The sequence below is a fragment of the Hippocampus guttulatus genome, chromosome 4, assembly GCF_054856545.1.
Source record: "Hippocampus guttulatus isolate MCC_2025c chromosome 4, RoL_Hgut_1.0, whole genome shotgun sequence".
Taxonomy (NCBI): Eukaryota; Metazoa; Chordata; class Actinopteri; order Syngnathiformes; family Syngnathidae; genus Hippocampus; species Hippocampus guttulatus.
Window position 1 is genome coordinate 22,704,980 of NC_141264.1, and position 20,021 is coordinate 22,725,000.

The following is a 20,021-nucleotide window of genomic DNA, read 5'->3' on the forward strand; positions in this document are numbered from 1 at the left end:
GTGTGTGTGTGTGTGTGTGTGTGTGTGTGTGTGTGTGTGCGTGTGTGTGTGTGTCTGTGTGTGTGTGTGTTTGCCTGCAGGAGTCTGTGTGGACGATGTGTCGCAATGCTCTTTGGGGATCTTATCTGTCACTGGGGCTCCTGTCGAGAGATAATTTGGGAATTTGGCAAACAAACACATTACAACATGTCATCACACGTGTGCGCGCACACACACACACATACGCGCACAATGCGATGGCCACCGTATGACCCGGGATGGAGGAGTTTTCCTACTTCCTATGGGAAAGTCTTGGACTGTTTTGTCTATTTGCGCTCCTACCGCGTGCATTTACCAAGCTAAAAGCCTTGTTATGGAAGTTGCTATTTTCCCCAGAGGGGTGCTGAGTGCTGAGCTGTGCCTTGGAGGAGGTCATTTGCATACCCTGCGGAGAGTGACGTGTCAACACTTGAAGTTGTTTTATCAGGGGGGGGGGGGGGGGGGTTTCTTTTGTAATTTTTGAGTTGAAGTGCAGAGCAGCACCTGCCGGGTGACGATCCCTCAAACCACTCAGAGCAGGGTGAGCGTGATGATACTTATTCACGAAAGTGTGTATCCTGTCATGCGTACTGAGAAGTAACTGCGGTTAGAACGGAGTTGAGGTTTGAAGTAATTGGGAAGTAACTTGTACCAGGGAGTAACATGCACTTCGTAGTGACTACAGCAACGACCTAACTCAACCAGTTTGGGGCATGTTACTAGCGATAGTTACAAATTACTTCATCCAAAAATAATTAGTTACTCAGCAAAGTAATGATGATCTTTTTTTCCAAATACGTCCTATCTATAGTGTCAATTATGTTTAGCTCAAGAAATAAAAATGTTGGCATTTATTTGAATTCAATTAATTAAATTAAGGGCGGCCCGGTAGTCCAGTGGTTAGCACGTCGGCTTCACAGTGCAGAGGTACCGGGTTCGATTCCAGCTCCGGCCTCCCTGTGTGGAGTTTGCATGTTCTCCCCGGGCCTGCGTGGGTTTTCTCCGGGTGCTCCGGTTTCCTCCCACATTCCAAAAACATGCGTGGCAGGCTGATTGAACGCTCTGCATTGTCCCTAGGTGTGAGTGTGAGCGTGGATGGTTGTTCGTCTCTGTGTGCCCTGCGATTGGCTGGCAACCGATTCAGGGTGTCCCCCGCCTACTGCCCGGAGACAGCTGGGATAGGCTCCAGCACCCCCCGCGACCCTAGTGAGGATCAAGCGGTTCGGAAGGTGAATAATTAAATTAAATCAAGATAATCCATCCACCTCACTTTTGTGTGACACGTCAATATGCCGATTAGACAGTATGATTATTACACAGGTGTGCCTTCGACTGCCCGCAGTAAAAGGCCGCCCTAAAATTTGCAGTTTTACTGGATTGCCTGGAAGCCATCTTGTGGGAAGTTCATCTTCCTAACACCGCCGCGTGAAGATATCACCCCCCCCCCCCCCATCCCCTCCCTCCAAATAAAAAAACCAACAAATCAAAAACGCAGTGTTATGGCCAAGTGGTGAAAGGGGATCTGCCGGAATGCTCTGTCCGTCTTAATGTTCCCACATACATAAAAGAGATTTGACATTTCCTCTCCGGTACCAGTGGAGGTTCCTGTACCATCCGTTTTGGGTCTGTCTGAGAAAAGGCAGTGTTTTCTTTCACAATGTGAACATTTAGCTGCAAAACCGAGCGCGATTGTGCATTGAAAATATCAACAATGGAGCAAATGTATCACCTGACAGGACAAAAGACGCCAACAACAAACGAACCTTTTCATCCATCTACTCGACGCAGGGGCAAAATTTCCTTTTTCTTTTTTCCCAAAAAGTCACTTGAACTGCTAAACAATTCCTCTTAGCTCAACGAACAGGCGAGACATTTGCAAAGAGACGCTTCTCAATATTTCCAGGGATGGTAAATGAACAAAATGACATCCTTCTAGGCTTTGTGTCCTTGAGCTCTGCCTGGAGCTTTGGTATTGTCCTGGACATGGTTTTGAGATTCAATACTTACTCAATACCGTTGTCATGAAGCTCCTCTTACCAACGTCTCAGTGATGAGGACCCCTCAGCTCAATTCCATGAGAAATCAACTTGAAAGAGTATTCCATGAGACAGCCCCCCCCCCCCCCCCCCTGCCAACATTGCTCCATAATGACGCATGTTTTAGCCTGCTCTAGTCTACTGTAACTCTGTTTACTGACCAGTCTCTGTCTGTTCACTGGCACTGTAGCGAGTTGCGATCAATTCTTTGGTTCTGGCTCCGTTAAATTTAGGTTCCACTATATTTTTATACCATTCTTACAAATGGACAAAAAAAGGTGGAAAAACGGCTTATTTGCCCCCCGGCTAAATTGTAATCTACTTGATTGTACATGTTATGAAACATGTCTTCACTCTACCCACATACAGAGTTGCGTCTATGGTGAAAACCGCACCTCCATCCAGTGCACCACGCCCTCCCTGGCGAAGCTGGCTCTGCCACCGCCGGTGGTCACCAAGGTGGCCTTCATCCTGGACGGGTACGCCACCGACCAGTGGGACCTAATCTACGTGGAGGACCCCCTCTTCCAGGACCCCAAGCTCACATCCAAGGACAACAAGAGCGTCGTGGAGCTCAAGGTGAGACCTGAGTGAAAAGGTTTGAAAATTCAACACCCGGAACCAGTTTCACGGCTTAGGTAAGTATGTCTGTCAAGAGTAGACCCACAAAAAAGTTTCAGGAAGCCATGCCTCATAAGACACGGAAGGTTTTCCATTGTTGTTTGACGCAGACAGTTTAGGCTAATTTCAAGGAATCCTTGCCCGCTGCCAGTTTCACTTAACATCACAAAAATTAGCAAGACATGCCAATGATGAGTAGACCCACAAAAAAGTCGCACGAAGCCATGCCTCAAAAGGCATATGAGGTCTGGCATTTTGGTTTGCAGACATTTTAGTCTTATTTGCCCCCAGGAATGTTCTGGAAATTCATTCATTCCCGAAAGTCAGTTTCACTTTGCAACAAGAAATTTGGTAGGCATGTCAATAATGAGTAGACCCACCAAAACGTCTCAATACGCCATGCCCTAAAACACACTAGAAATCGTCCATTTTGGTCTGAAGCAGTCCATGTAGGTTTTCTTTGCCAATACTGCAGAGTTCTTCCACAACAGATTTTGTCAATTTGCTACCAATTTTGAAGACAACAGACAGACAACACTAAGTGGTGTAATAATAATTTTTTTGTCTTTGCCTGTGCCTAGAACATGGTAATGAAGTTTGGTGTGTTTCCATGAGCTCCAAAAGATAGCCAAACGTGTCCAAATGCTAAGATAGTTTGGTGTTTACGATGTGGCTGACTTGCATGCACGCTCACGAACATTCCCACGTGCACGCCCGTTTGGATCACGCCGGGAAGGAAACAATACAGAAACAAAAACAGGAAGTGGAGTCTGTTTCCCATTGTTTTTTTTTTCTTTTTTTTTTTTTTTTTTGGTCAAGTCTCGGTGGCCCAAGCTTCATGTCTGCATGTGCATTGTTGTTGCTGCCAAGGTCAAACCTCTTGACATTGTCAAATGAATTTAACACAATGAAACAGATTTTTTTTTCTTTCTTCGTTTTTTTTTTTTTTTAACAGTTTACTTCACTGACCGCAGTAGATGCTTGAAGGCAGCTGCTCTCAAAGATCTTGGCTTTTTTTTTTTTTAATTTCCCAGGGGTGACCTTGGCCCTGTGGTTAAATCCACCTCCTTCCTTCACTTTTTATTATAGCCGAACTTCACACAAACGAAGCAGCATCTGATAAGGTTGAATGGGGCGCTCATTTAGCATAGTCTCAATACTGCCAGCTGCCACACACGCACGCACACGTATGAGCTAGTAAGGAGTGGACAAAATCCATCCTTGTCACTTGCAGTAGAGTAATTTAAAGTTCTATGGCTCAAATCAAATCTAGGGGATTTGTATGTTGTTTATTTATATAGCAATTTCTGGATTTTTTCTTTAACAGAAATTTGGGTTTTCCCTCAGAATAGGGCATGTTGTGATGACTTTTTTTAACATCCGCAGATGAAGGCGCAAAGCTCGAAATTAGCGGTTTCGCGTTGCTGTTTGCGTGTCATTAAAACAGACTGAATAGCATAACTGAGAATCGCAGATTTTCAAGTTTTTCCCATGACTAAAATTCCCTTCGCAGCCCCAAAATAATATTCGCTTAACGTCACCTATATGGTCAAGATTGAGGTAAGCGGCGGTGCTGCTTCTGCCACACCAGCTAGCGAGAAATCTGCGTTGGGTAATTGGGTAGTTAATGCGACGGGGACTTTGCGAGGTTACTTTTAAGTAATTCTTGCTTCCATGGCTGTGAGTGAGTACAGTATTTGATTTGGAAAGATGGAGAAGGCAGCCATGCTAATTGTTAAGCTATTTGTTTATTTTCTTTGTAGTAAATCTAAAATAATTTAAAAAAATACATTCACATTAAACTAATGTTCTTCATAAAAAGCAATTACATAAAAGTTGTTTTGGTTTTTTTGGGGGGTTTTTTGCACACACACCAAAAATTGTTTTTTCTTAAATCTGTGTATGCGTCTGTGTGTGTGAGTGTGTGTGTGTGTGGGAACAGGTGTGAGCCTCCACTCTGTGTCAAATCTGGAAATCCTGAGCTGTCACGCCAGGAATGTGATCATTCTTTTTATTGCCTTCTGCTGTATTCAAACAAGCATGCCACTATAACGTGTGTGTGTGTGTGTGTGTGTGTATGAAGGGTATAAGAAAAACAAAAGTGAGTAAGAAAGTGAGAACGAGCAGAGGGTGACTGGTGTGTTGTCGCCAGACTAGAATAAGCCACGCAACAAATTGTCTCCATGGTGATTATTGAATGGGACTTTTGCTTTTGGCCTTGTTAAAATATTGCCTGGTATACTCAACTGCAGATGGAGAAGGTGTCAACAATCAACATTTGCTGGGTTTTTTTAAATTTCCCCCCTAAAATTGATTAATTCAAATGTATTTCATCTTTTTTCTTTACACTCGTGAAATAAAATAAATGCTGCTGATAAAAATCCATATTTTGATTTAGCTTTTGACAATGGAACACTTAACCTGTGCAGTTGATTTGTAAATAATACAATTAAAAATGTTCAAAAAATACACAGTTACAGATTATGCATGAAATGTGTTTTATTTCTTGTGTCAAATGATTGATAAATAATTTACAATTCAACTCAATCAAAATATTACAATTTGCATGAACTATTTTTGATTTATATTAAAGAAACATTTGTTTATCATCAGTAGTTATGAACCTGTTTTAAAGTCGTTGATAATTGATTACAGTTCAATCATTTATGAAGAATGAAATTTTCAAGTGAGCATGAAATATTAATTCATCAAAATAAACTTCATATTAGAAGAATTTTTAAAATATTACACCTAAAAATATAATGAAATACAAATATTTATATGAACTGGACATTAAACGGTTTTTGTTTAAAGATTAATGGTGAATTAATGATTGCAATTAACAATTACTGTATAAACGAGAATTCAATATTTTGATTTGTTGTAAATAATAAAACCTGAAAGTTTTTTTCTATTAAAAAAATTATGTTCTTTCAACAATTTGTATTCATTGCATAAAATAGATTGATGTAATTATTCCACTGAATATACACAAGATTTAAAAAAAAAAGAGATATTATCATGATTGAAATACATTATATTGTTTGGTAAATTGTCAATTATTATTTATTAAATTACATTATTATTATCCATCCATCCATTTTCCGAACCGCTTGATCCTCACTAGGGTCGCGGGGGGTGCTGGAGCCTATCCCAGCCGTCTTTGGGCAGTAGGCGGGGGACACCCTGAATCAGTTGCCAGCCAATCGCAGGGCACACAGAGACGAACAACCATCCACGCCCACACTCACACCTAGGGACAATTTAGAGCGTCCAATCAACCTGCCATGCATGTTTTTGGAATGTGGGAGGAAACCGGAGCACCCGGAGAAAACCCACGCAGGCCCGGGGAGAACATGCAAACTCCACACAGGGAGGCCGGAGCCGGAATCGAACCCGGTACCTCTGCACTGTGAAGCCGACGTGCTAACCACTGGACTACCGGGCCGCCCACATTATTATTATATTAAATAATAAAATTCAAAACTAGATTTGTTCTAATATTTTAAAATATTCATAAAATAAATTTGTTTTAAGTACAGGGAAGACTCCCAGGGAAGAAACCACATTTGAGTTCCCCTGTTGTAGTGCTGCTGTTTTGGTTGGCAACAGAGTCTAATGGTGCTGCGGCTCCGACAGGGCGACCGCATGGACCGCGAGGCCATGAAGTGCCAGGTGCTAACCGTGTCCAACCGCAGCTGCGAGACCCTCACGCTGGTGGGCAACACGCTGGAGTGCACCGTCCCCAACGAGCTGCAGGCGGCCACCGCCAAGGGGCTGCAGGTGGAGGTGAGCCGCCATTGGACCATCTTGTGCAGATGGGATTTTTGATGCATAATTGGGGAGGAGGGGGGGGGGGGGTCCAAGCAAGAGTGAAGAACATTTAGAGAATGTTTTTCAAAAATGTTTAAAAAGAAAAATGGTTTAAAATGAGTGACATTTATTTTTGTGGCATAGTGTAATATCTTTGAATGTTCTGAACCCCTGCCTCAATGCCCATTCAGCCTAATACAACGTTTCATAAATCAGACAGTTAGCATAAAGCTAACAAAAGCAGACTTCAAACAGGAAATGCACCCAGCCGACGCTATCAGAAGACCTGTATTTATCTCAGGGCTAATATCCTTTAGCTGTGTTCACACGCACATACACACACGCACACACAAACACACAAATCTGAAGCCAAAGTGGTAACCTCATATCCACTAAACTTAATAAAAGCAGAGGCAATATCACTGATGTAATGATGTAATCTGACCTCAGACAACTGCATCTCCGTGTGTGTGTGTGTGTGTGTGTGTATGTGTGTGTGTGTGTGTGTGTGTGTGTGTGTGTGCGCGCGTGCGTGTGTGTGCGCGTGTGTAAATACTCTGTCAATATGACCGGCTGTATAAGGCGCACTGGGATCAGTGGTCCGAATGAACCATTCAATTACACTAAGGTGGACTGCTGAATACTGTTTATTATTATTATTATTATTATTTTGGTATATATTGGAAAATATATCACTAGTTTGTTTTTTTTTAAATTAAACATATTTTTCTCACATTACCCCCCCCCCCCCCCCCCTCCACACACACAGACGCGTGCGTGCGCGCACATACACACACACTGTGACTGATCTGAAGCTCTGTTCCAGTGGCGGCAGGCTGACTCCATCCGTCACCTGGGCAAGGTAACGCTGGCGCAGGAACAGGACTATACGGGTCTGGTGGTGGGCTGCGTGTTGGTCAGCCTGCTGCTGCTGATGCTTGCCACGCTCCTCATGTGGCGCAGAAACAAGCGCATTGACGGTGAGTCCGAGTTTGAGGTGAGGACCTCCACCAAGGCCTCATCGCGGTGAATTGCTCGATGCTAACTCGAAACATTGAAAAAAATTTTTACATTTCTATTTAAATGGGCAAATCGTGTTCTGTACTCCTGTTTCAATTGAAATTTTGTTACGGAGCAAAATAATGTATGATTAAATAAATACATTTAAATAGCTGATAGCCACAGATGGCTTCCATGCTAGCTTAGCATGTAATGCAATACAAAAAGATCTGCGTGCTGGGTGTTTTTCTTGGTTCTTAATATTGACTCTTCTTTCTCCATCTGCCCTGGCTGTCCCACTTCTGTTCCTCCTGTCCCACTTTCCATCTTGCCCCCCCTCCCCCCAAAAAAAAAAAACCTCCTTCCTGTAGATCTGTCCGAGGTGTGGTACGATGGCCGCGGTGACATCCAGCATCTGGACAGACTTGCTAGCGCCAGGAGTGTCAGTCCCACGAATGAAATGGTGTCTCACGAATCTGTGGACTACAGAAGTACGCTGCTGGAGGGTACGTTGAAGCTTCCCCTCTATCTGCACTCCTTACACACCTTTCACGCCATTGTCGCTGCTCTTCTGGATTTGTTTTGTCACTTGGGAAACACTTAACAAACAACAAAGAATTGCTTCCGACATAAAGTTAGGTCAAAATGCCTTTCCTGTTGCCATATGGCCTCCGACAGCTGTTGCGGCTTCCCGCATTTAGATATTCAGATGTTTGGGGACAGTGGCACTGCAGGAACAACAGCTTTCAGTACAACGTGGGTAGCTACGAAGAGTTGAACCAATTAGTTGAGTAGTCGGTGAGTTGACTTGACTCTGCGTCAACTTTAAGCCTTTAAGTCGATTAATCGCTAATCACATGTTGCTAGCATCGACCACATCACATAGCAACATAATAACAAAAGACGTCAAATCAAAACTCAAACACACTCCACAGAAATGTTTGGGGTGCCTGCCTGTGATAGCGTAGCATTGTCCGTGAGTGACGCGTCTCGCGATATTGGCGTGTTCAATGTCATTTTCATCACATGATTGTTGACTGCAAATAGTGCTTAGCTGTTCAACCAGTAGCTACAGCAAGCTAACTACTGCGTTTAAGGTGTCAAAACTAATTTCCACCATCTCTTTTACACACTGTCTGCCAACCCACATGGCAGACAATCAAATTATTGCATGAGAGGTGTCATGATGGAGGCGGCATTATTGTATCTGCCTGTTCCTTTCAATCAGATGACATAATTGGCTTTATGTGTTCTCTTAAGAAAAAGATCCAAGATCAACTCCCGGCTCCCGCCAGTTGGCACGTCATCTTCCTTGGCGTAAAATCAACAATCTCGAGCCAACGCCCGCCGGCCCTCCACACCTGAACGACAATGATTTCATCTGTCTACCTGGTGTGCAGGAACATGACTTTAGCTTATTAGCGATGAGCACACCCACACGCACTCCCTCAGGAATGATGAACACAACAGAGACCCCTCCCCCACCCCCCTTAGACAAATATGGCATCCAGACCTGTGTCAACACGTTTGTAATATCTTACCTTCTTGTGTTTTGTGCCACAAAAATTCAGATTGGCCCATATTAACCCTTTTGAAAAAAATTACCAAAAAAATTGATCGATTTTTTTTACATTTTCATATTTTTTCTTACACAAGAACACATATCACAACACAAGACAAAAGAATAATGATCTTTCAAACAACCCAAAACAAAATTGGCAAAAACAATCGGCATCTACCTCAAAAACTCCACTATGGTCGGTTCCTGATTTGTCCCTCATTTATTTCGATTGTGTGTTGTGTCTCAGAAATAATAAGGCTGTGAGCAGTGACTCATTCCTGCACGTTTCCGTGTTTGTCTTCCCCTTTAGACCAGGGCACGGAGCGTCCCGAGACGTGCCGGGCGGCCCCCATCCTTTTCGGGTCCAGCCGGGAACTGCTCTCGCCCCGATTTGGGGCGATGGCCCGTGGATTGGGGATGGAAGGCGAGCTGGTGTCGCCGCTGTTGATGACGCCGGTCCACATCGACCTGTCCAGTCTGCACCCCGACCTGCTGAGCGAAGTCCAGCATGTGGTGATCGCCCAGGACAGACTCCTGTTGCATCTCAATCAAGTCATCGGCAGAGGTGAGTCGTCATGCGCTGTTAGCAGAAACAGAACCAGATCACTCCGACACATCAAAGATGGCCGACCATGGCTCAAATTCGTGCACAACAAAACAACCCTGCGGGACGCCCCAAACCCCTCTCCACCATGCCGCCACCAGCTCTGAGATTACCCCCATGAAGGAAAAGGAGCCTCCAATTTTCGCCGCGGTTTCACCGCGACTAATTCCTGCGGCGCTGGCAACCCGATACCCTCGGCCATCTGCGGCGGCGTGATAGGGGAACGTCGCGCTCATTTCATTCCCACCGCCGCCCCCCTGAGAACTCTCATGACTACAAACTGCAGCTATAATTCATTGGAGTGGGGGTGTTAATGAATAAAGCCTGGTGTTGAGTTACTCTTGCGCAGTCGTAATCGAGTCGCATGCTGTGTTTGGAGGTGTGTAGACATGAAATATCATGTAAATGTGCTTCATTGGAGTTGCATACGTAGATGTTAAATGAGCTGGAAATATGATTTCCTTAAAGCATGAAATCTGATGTGTTCTTGCAGGTCACTTTGGATGTGTCTTTCATGGAACTCTACTGGAGCCAGACGGTCAAAACCAACACTGCGCCATCAAGTCTCTCAACCGTAAGCTCATCCTTGTATGAGTTGTTGATTTTATTTATTTTTTTAATCTATTCTGTCATACACTTTCACACGTATTCAAATATTTCTTCTGAAATGTTTGTGCTTAATTAAAACAAAAAAAAATACATTTCAATTTAATTAATTAATTTCTTTTTACTTCAGAAAGTTAACTAAAAAATTGTGACCAGTTTCAAAAATGAAACTGGTCACAATTTTTAGTTTGGATTTCTTTTTCATGATCTGTCATGCAGTTTTTTTTCCAGTAAAAAACAAAATTGTAATGAGCCTTTTTATGTAATTAGTAGTAATAGTAGACTTTTTTGTGTGTGTATTTATTTCTTTTATTTGATAATTTATTTTTGTCATGTTTTTAATGTATTTAGAAATATGTATTTCATTTAGTTTTTAGAACTTTTGAGGGGGTACATTTTAACGCATTATTTTTGGCGGGAACTTTTTATAAAAGTTATAATTATTATTGACACTGTCTCACTGCAATGGGGTGGATTTTTTTTTTTTTTGACAGAGATGTTACACTTTAAAAATCCTCCCCTAAAATACAATACACAATTCTAATCATATAGTAACATAAAATGGTTGAGCAGACAGTAAGACATTCCGTTGCCATTCCGGCGAAACGTCTCCAATCCAACAAAGTGTGACATCACAATCACGTTACCAGAGAACCACTTTATTTTTATTTCGTTTTTAACATTGGGGAGCGGGGCGGGGGTGGCGGGGCTAAAAGTGATGAATTAGCATCGCCCCGGTGAGGATTTTAATCTAGTAAAGATGACAGTAAGGGGACGGGATGGAATGAGGTCTTATCCCCCGGGATGTCAACCTTTGGATTCCTCATCTCTTTGTTGACTTTTGTTCCATGTGGAGGCTTCTTCCTGTCACTATGACAACACACAGTCCAGCCTCAAGTCCAGCAATTACATTCTGACATCCCACTTTCTTACAGAGATTCTGCAAAATTGGCACATCGGCATCATAGCGTAAAATCAAAAAAGAAAACTGTGACTTTCAACCAGAGCCCAGTGACATGACAGCAACTACTGCTTTTAACACAACAAAGCGAGTTGTTGGGGCTCTGATTCTAGACACCTGAAGTGAGGTTGCACTTCGTCGCAGTCATGCATGGGGTCACCCCTCCCCCAATATATAACAACTCGATTGACTTCGTTCACATGTCCGTCCCAATCCAGACATTCCTTTCAGATCGTCCGCTAGTGGAGCTTATTTAGAGCGCCCTGTTGTTGGCCACAGTGCATACATGTCACATTGAGGAAGGAAAAAGGGGGTGGGGGGGAGATATCTTGAAAGCCAACATGTGGACCAAGCCTTTGCATTGGTGTGGCTGCTTTAGAGTGCTTTGTTGTTGGCCATGAGTGCATGCATGCCAGAGTGAAAAAGGCCCAAAGTGCAAGGAGAAGAAAGAAGGGGGGATAAAAAAAGAAGTCCGACTTGTCAGCCAGGATCTGGACTGGTGCTTAGCGCATGTGTGATCGCTTGAGAGCTCCTCGTTGTCAGCCCTAAGTGTGTGCACATCACAGGGAGATAGGTGGAAGGGCGGGTAAGGAAAAAAAAATTTGACCGAGACTTTAAACTGATGAGGCCCCTTTCGAGCACCTCATTGTCGGGCTATATTGTTCAGACTAATTTTTTTTAAAACAGTCCCTAGGCCAGCAGCAAGAACCTTCTTGCCCCGACTGCCAAATGGGAATGTGGAGTATGGATGGAGGAGGGCTGTATTTCCTGAGCCATCATTTCACGCAGACGGACTGACCTGCTTACAAATGTGCTTACCGATACTTTTTTTTGGCCGCCCCTTGTCCGCAAAAAAAAAAAAGGAATCACCGACTTGGACGAGGTGTCCCAGTTCCTGAAGGAGGGCATCATCATGAAGGACTTCAGCCACGCCAACGTGCTGTCGCTGCTGGGCATCTGCCTGCCGCCCGAGGGCTCGCCGCTGATGGTTCTGCCCTACATGAAGCACGGAGACCTGCGTAACTTCATCCGCGACGAAGGCCACGTAAGACCAACAGGAGGGGTTTTCCGGGCTCGATTTGAGCCAGCAGCCGTGGCATTCGGAGCCCCTTCTGGCTGGCTCAGTTTTAACATGCATTTTCTTGTTCTTCAAATGGTATCACAGTGAAATGTGAAAATCCCAAAAATATCGATGCCATAAAATGAAAATGATTTTAATTTAAATTTTGTGATAATGTAAGCCTTAAAATGTCCCTTCCGCATCCCTTAGGCACATTTGAGGCTTCAAAACATACTTTTGAACATATTGTAAATGTATTTCAATGCCAAAAACCTGGCATGTGTTTAACAAAAAAAAAAAAAAAAAACTGCACGAGTAACTTTTCCCATTGAAATTCATGAATGTGCTCTTTATCTGTTCCGTGCCCCCCAAAAAGAACAACAACAAAGTTTATTTTTCATAAGCTTCAAAGCACAATTAAATGGAACGTAAAGAACGGTTTGTACATAGTGATTCATTCAACGTGATTGTGCGACTCCTTGGTGTGTGCATGCCTTGACCGCTCAGTGTAATACTTTTATAGTAGGCTGTAGTAATATTAGTCACTTTGCGCAGAGGATAAAGAATGTATGCTTATGAGTATTGTTAGTTTTCCGACATAAGTCTCTGTGCCATTTGCGTTCAAATATTCATTGCTTAAAGGGGTATAACTCAGGCTGTGACTAGGGGGTCTTTTTAGTATCGATGATGCCATCGATTACTCGAGTAATCAGTCGTCAAATCAGCCTAACGACAGCTTGTATCACAAAAACCTCCCAAGATGAGTCGCTCGCATCTCAAAGCACCACTGTGTACAAGAATGCAAAAAAAATGCGGCTCTGTGTTTTGGGACAATTCTGGAAAAGCTTGGAAGTGACGTTACTCGTGCTCCTCACCGATTGATCTGTTGCTGTCCCGCAGAACCCGACGGTGAAGGACCTGATGGGCTTTGGACTCCAGGTGGCCCGAGGGATGGAGTACCTGGCCAGCAAGAAGTTCGTCCACAGGGACCTGGCGGCCAGGAACTGCATGTGAGTCCGCAGAGAGTGTCCAACATCCAACCCGTAAACCAAAAGAGGGCCATCTAAGGGTCTGGTATGGTTTATAAGTCCATTCGGGACCGGCGGTGAATGAGTCAATACAAATAATCGGAATGTGCCTCCATTTTCCATTTTTTTGTGTTTTATGAAAAAAATGACTCAGTCAATTGTACTTAGGCCGACGACATATGAAATGAAAGAGCTGTAAATGGCCATCATTGACCGATTCCTTACGGAAGAAAAGTTTGACGTTCATTTCGTTTTGTTTTTGTGTGGGCAGGCTAGACGAGAGCTACACGGTGAAGGTGGCCGACTTCGGGCTGGCTCGCGATGTCTACGACAAAGAGTACTACAGCGTCCACAATAAGAGCGGCGTCAAGCTGCCAGTCAAGTGGATGGCGCTGGAGAGCTTGCAGACGCACAAGTTTACCGCCAAGTCTGACGTGGTACCAAAACAACATCAAATTTATGCCGAAAGAAAAATTCATAATAACACTGACTTATCAAGGTATAAAGTGTAAGAATTTCATGTCCGTTGACACCTGTTTGCGTTTACTCTACAGTGGTCGTTTGGCGTGTTGCTATGGGAACTGATGACCCGCGGGGCGCCGCCCTACTCAGACGTCAACTCATTCGACATTACCGTGTTCCTCCTGCAGGGGCGCCGCTTGCTGCAGCCAGAGTTTTGCCCCAACTCACTGTAAGTGTCATCCCGCTCATGCCTCCATATTGACAAAATAATTCAAAACAGATAAGGCAGTGCACCCCCACATGCTCATTCATGGTCTGGCGCCTGCAGATTCACCTATTCAATTTTTTTTCTCAATATTTTCGGGGTGGTTGCAGCTTCAATGGCTGTTTTTCATGGAAAATGCTTCTTGGAAGTGTATCGCACTTTTTCAAGAATTTTTGGTTTAAGTAAAATAATTGTTAGTTCACTTATTTTTAAAAAAATGTTTTATTGTGAGATTTCTGCAGATAAAATGCACAAAAACAAATGGAGTAAATTTTTTTGTATGACTGATATTTGATTTTATCATGTTAAAATTTGAGAGATTTTTTTGATTTTGATATTTGATTTTATCATGTTAAAATTTGAAAGATTTTTTTTAAATTGTAAAATGATATGTAAAAATTTTGGTGGGAAATAGAGAATAAAAATAATTCATCAACTTTTAGAAAATTTATGAAATCTTCAAATATTAAGAAAAATCTAAAATAATATGCACGTTAAAAAGAAGAAAAATCGAACAACACAGGTCATGACAGCTTAGAAAAGAAAATTGAATGTGTTCAAGTTAATTTAAAAAAAGACCCTTTACAATTTGGAAAAATATGCAGGACAGTGCAAAAAAATAATACGTTTTTAAAAAATGCCTCAACTCTGGGGAAAAAAAAGAATTTCAGACCTGCTAAATGTGCTGTGATTGCATCAGGTATATCAAACAAGATAATTATTTGTCCGAAAAGCTCTCATCAAGACCTTTAATTTGAAAGACAACATCAAGTATTTTGGTGCTGATTTGTGTGTGAGAGAGGGAGAAGCAAAGCAGCAAATTCAAGCAACATGAACCAAATGTGACATGTCAACTGCTGGCAAAGGCGACCCGTTTTCTTACCGCCTCTGCTCCTAGAAATCGGATGCCGGCTTTCTTTCCCTCTTTGTGCTTCCTTATCTTGATTCGGGGCTTAGCGCCCTTTGCGGCCGCATTCCAGACGCCCTCATCAGCCAAGTCCATCAATCAGGCAAAGTGTCAAAGCCAGCAGAGATTTGCAATGTATCTTCCCTTCCTTGTCAAAGAACTTTTTTTTTTTTTTTTTTTTTGATCCGCTCCTCTCCTGTTTTGACGGGTGGCGTTTCCTGACGCACTGAGGTGAAACCTGATGGAGTATAAGTACAAAGGTTTTCCAGCTTTTTTTTGTTTTTCATTCAAAGCCATGCTAGGTCAAATTTGGTAGGTACGTCGATCACAAAAAAGTCTCAAGCAGCCATACCCAAAGATACACAGGGAGTCTCCCATTTTTTTAATTCAGCTGTCATTTTAGGCCCATTTAAACCATTTCCAAGGGTCCTTCAAAAACAAACTAGCCGTAGCCCCATTCACACTATTCCCGTCTCAAATTTGCCCCCCGCGCCGTCTTCCTTGCAGCTACACTGTGATGGTGGAGTGTTGGCACCCGAAACCGGAGCGTCGTCCATCCTTCTCCGACCTGGTGTCCAACATCGCGAATATCTTCTCCAGCTTCAGCGGCGAACACTACGTCCTGCTCAACACCACCTACGTCAACATCGACAAGATGAGCCCTTACCCATCCCTGCTCGTCACCACCGACCCGGGCTCCTCGTCCTCCTCTTCCTCGTCGTCATCCCAACCCTCCACCTCCCTGACGTCCCACCCGCTCCTGTTTTGCCACCAGGAGCGGGAGTGTTGCGCCTGAGGATGACGAGGGAAGAACTACTGTGTGTCCCAACACTGGACAGAGGACAAGCTCTAAATGTAAATAGGTTGTCGATCGTCTCGAGTTGTTGACTTCCCGGACGTTTTTGGGAGGAAGTCGGAAAGAAGCCTTGAAAGGAGGGTTGCTTCCTTCTTGTTAATGTGAATTTTGTTCAATGAAAAAAAAAACAAATGTTACAGCTCTGCGACAGAAAACAAGACAAATCTCAACGGTTCATCTTTTTCCCAATTTTTTATTTTATTTTTATTTTTTGTCACGGCGTATGGGTGGACCTTGGTGGCAAATTTTGACTTCAAGGCACTACGTTTGATGATCATCAAAATGATCATTCTGATACTTCAGAATCACACGGCACAGAGCAGATTGTCCAGAAATGACAAAAAGCAAAAAAACAAGAATTTCCAAGATTGATTGTTTAAAAAAAAAAAAAAAAATTGTTGTTTGTTTTTGTTTTTTTTGTGGCCGCATCGACAGACTGAATGTTTGCTCTGAGAAAAAAAACCCGTCTGTATTATAAGTGTAGCGGCAACCCAATGATGATGAATTCACTGCCATGTTGTAAATAAAAAAAACACGTCGAGTCATGTTGAACCTGACGTTGGAAAACGCGGGTGCGCGCGATCGAGAGTGTCAAAACAAGCCTGGAGGTACATGTTCATCTTCTTGCACGATCTTACAAATAAATCCACATTAGTCGCCTCCGTGCATGCTTTGCGCACTCTAATTGAATGTCCTGCATGGACACACCTGTCCGCCAGGTGAATGCATCACACTCTCGTGTAATTACACGTGTGTGAATTACGGCCGCTGTCATTCTTTTTTCACAGCTGTGGGCTTAATTGAAGCATACATAATCATACACTGACAATCTTTCAGGTGTGACGGGCAGAACATGAACATCACAGAGGTTGTTGGGGCCTCAAACGCCTGCTCTCGTTGTTCACATGAGCATCCTTTTCCTATTGGCTGAGGAGAACCTCCAACCTCTGACCTCCTGTTGAGCTCTCGATTTACAACCCCACAGGTCTAGACAGTCCCCACCCCCATCCGCAGACCCGTTCCCGTTTAATCTCAGTCGTGACCGTGGCTTTGAGCCTCTTTGGAAGTTGTTTGTTCAATGTTTGGCATGTACGGCTATGTAATGACATTTTTTCAAAATTCAACGCCCAAAGCCAGTTTGACTTGGCAACTTGAAATTTGGTGGGCGTGCCTGCTCCAAGGAATCTCACAAAAAGGCCTTAAGAATCCTGCTTGAAGACACTCGGAAGTCTGAGATGTCTATTCGAAGAACACATTTTCGGCTCGTGTCCAAGGAACCTTGAAAGACAAACTTGTCTGCTCCGTTGCTGTTTTTCCAAAAAGAGACAGTTACACCTAGCAACATGAAACTTGATAGGCATGTCTATCATGAGTAGACAGCCCCAAAAAAAAAAAACAATTGGAAAAAAGTAAACCAGCAAGTCTGTTATTTTGGTTTAAAACTGACATTTTAGGATAACTTCCATAGAGACTTAAAGACAAACTCAACTGCTTGGACAAATGAACCTCCAAGGCTTCACCAGGCAACATCGGATTGTATATTATAAGCCAACCCACAAAAATAAGTCTCAAGAAGCCATGCCGAAAAAGGCACCGGAGAATTTTAAGTGACCATTTTAGGGCTCATTTCAAAAGATCCTTCAAAGACAATGCCCTGGAATGTTTTCCAAATTTAGCCCCTTACTGCTTAACTTTACATCGTTATTAGAGACCACTTTATAACAATGGATATCAAGGGGTTTTATTCTCATTTTGCCCATTCCCAGGCAGTCTTTAAAGACAAATGTGCTTGAGATTATGCCGTAAAGGTATCCAATTTGAACGTTTAACTCTGCCACCTCCCTCCGCTTCTTTGCTAAGCAGTTGTAACCCAAGAACATGCGCCACACCACTGCGCTCTTTGAGCTCCGGCAAACATCCTGTTGGACAGCATTCAAAATCAATATGTTCTTCTTACAACAGTTTGCAGATGATGTGAAGAAGATAAAGCCCTTTTACGGAGACCTTTTGCACACAATGAGCGATGACAACTGAGCGGTGGTCGTCATCCGAGTGTTGTTTACATGGCGACACAAAGCCGTTAGCTAAACCCTCAACTCCCTTCTTTACACCTGTGTCACGTGATGCTCGTGGACACGCCCACTCGGGATGAAGAAGGTCAACATGAGAAGTTTGTGACAAACTCGCCCACATGTGTACCTATCTGCAAAGAAAACAGTGATGTGTGTTTTTATGTAGGGAGGAGCGAGTGTGCCAACCGTGCTGCGTTCATGACTGCTGGGACATATGGGAATTTGACCCATAGCACACGACGTCCAAACTCAGTAGCTCAATTCAAATGTAAATAAAAATACACTGCGGAGTTTGTATCGGTCTGTCATGGTTAAGAATTGTGAAGCTCTCAATTTACCGGTGGATTTACGTTCCAACCCTCATCTATGGGTCGTGACCGAAAGAACGAGATTCCGTATACAACCGGACAAAATCAGTTTTCTCCGCGGGGTGTCCGGGCTCTCTTAGAGATAAGGTGAGAAGCTCGGTCATCCGGCAGGGGCTCGGAGTCGAGCTGCTTCTCCTCCACATCAGGGGCGGTTCTGGATCAATTTCACTGAGGGGGCCGGGCTGGGGCCAGGGGTTTTGATGGGGGGGCACATTCAACCCAGGGCTAAAAAGACAGATTCGAAATCTTATTTGACTTTTTATTTATTCGGACTTTGAAATTGTAGTCATAACATTACATTCATTCATTCATTCATTCATTCATCTTCCGAACCGCTTGATCCTCACTAGGGTCGCGGGGGTGCTGGAGCCTATCCCAGCTGTCTTCGGGCAGTAGGCGGGGGACACCCCGAATTGGTAGCCAGCCAATCGCAGGGCACACAGAGACGAACAACCATGCACACCCTCACTCACACCTCGGGACAATTTAGAGTGATCAATCAGCCTGCCATGCATGTTTTTGGAATGTGGGAGGAAACCGGAGTACCCGGAGAAAACCCACGCAGGCCCGGGGAGAACATGCAAACTCCACACAGGGAGGCCGGAGCTGGAATTGAACCCGGTACCTCTGCACTGTGAAGTCGACGTGCTAACCACTGGACTAACATTACAGTGATGAGAAAAAAACAGTATTAGGAGGGCTAAAATGTCTGCAAGCGTAACAATATGTCTGTTGAGAATATTCAAGCCAGGGGATGATATGGTACCAGCATGCCGGGGACAAAAATTGCAAATACACTGAAGCTAGATGTTTTACATGCATATAATTATCCAAATTTTAAAAGGCAATGTCTTATATATTGATCCTGTTAAATAAAAATTAAAAGGGAGACTAAAAAGGTTACACACACACACACGCACACACAAACACGCGCGCACACACACACGCACGCACACACGCACACACAAACACGTGCGCACACACACACTCGCGCGCACACACACGCAAATAGCACTCCTGTCGTGGTAATTTCCTTCTCTGCGGACTGCTTCTCATTTTCCCGCTCATTTTTAAATGGCGCGGCGCACTAAAGGGTCCGACTAGAATGTTAAATCATGCACTTTGGTTCCACCTTTCGCGTCGGCGACTCGGCACGACTGCGTAATCTGCGGTCGGAGGGGGGGCCACAGGGGGGGCCAGAATCGGTGCTACAGGGGCACTGACCCCCGTTGGCCCCCCCCCAGAACCGCCACTGCTCCACATCGAGAGGAGCCAGATGAGGTGGCTCAGGCATCTGATTAGGATACCTCCTGAATGCCTCCCTGGTGAGGTGTTCCGGGCATGTCCCACCGGCATGAGGCCCCGGGGACGACCCAGGACACGCTGGAGAGACTATGTCGCCCAGCTGGCCTGGGAACGCCTCGGGATACCACGGGAAGAGCTAGAAGAAGTGGCTGGGGACAGGGAAGTCTGCTGCCCCCGAGAGCCGACCCCGGATAAGCGGTAGAAAATGGATGGATGGATTTATGGACAAAAATACACGACTGGCAACTTAAAAATATGTTCAGATATGAATGTTACACATCGCCATATAGTTCGCTACACTACACAATGAAATGATAAAACCTGATAGGTCCCAAAATATACCATACATGGTATGGTATGATCATATACAGTATATACTGTATACTGTAGTACACTAAGTGTGCTATAATACAATGTGTTTCAGTATGACATGGTATAATATGGGGGTTTCATATGATACGGTTTAATATGTTATGGTA

General features: G+C 43.9%; 1 protein-coding gene across 3 annotated transcripts in view; it reads left to right on the plus strand.

Moving 5' to 3' along the window:
* The window catches only part of met (MET proto-oncogene, receptor tyrosine kinase), a 49,146-nt gene extending 32,808 nt beyond the window's left edge, over window positions 1-16,338 (plus strand). The window contains exons 12-23 of one of the 3 annotated variants that reach the window (XM_086108965.1): window positions 2,424-2,633; window positions 6,315-6,464; window positions 7,315-7,468; window positions 7,859-7,993; window positions 8,748-8,879; window positions 9,359-9,613; window positions 10,146-10,226; window positions 12,083-12,264; window positions 13,180-13,289; window positions 13,579-13,744; window positions 13,862-13,998; window positions 15,449-16,338. In XM_086108965.1, coding sequence (XP_085965091.1) covers window positions 2,424-2,633; window positions 6,315-6,464; window positions 7,315-7,468; window positions 7,859-7,993; window positions 8,748-8,879; window positions 9,359-9,613; window positions 10,146-10,226; window positions 12,083-12,264; window positions 13,180-13,289; window positions 13,579-13,744; window positions 13,862-13,998; window positions 15,449-15,737 — 2,001 coding nt within the window. In that variant the 3' untranslated portion in view covers window positions 15,738-16,338. The remainder of the gene's footprint in view (window positions 1-2,423; window positions 2,634-6,314; window positions 6,465-7,314; window positions 7,469-7,858; window positions 7,994-8,747; window positions 8,880-9,358; window positions 9,614-10,145; window positions 10,227-12,082; window positions 12,265-13,179; window positions 13,290-13,578; window positions 13,745-13,861; window positions 13,999-15,448) is intronic. The other 2 variants (XM_086108966.1, XM_086108967.1) reach the window with 2 other exon arrangements.
* Window positions 16,339-20,021: the final 3,683 nt, after the last annotated feature.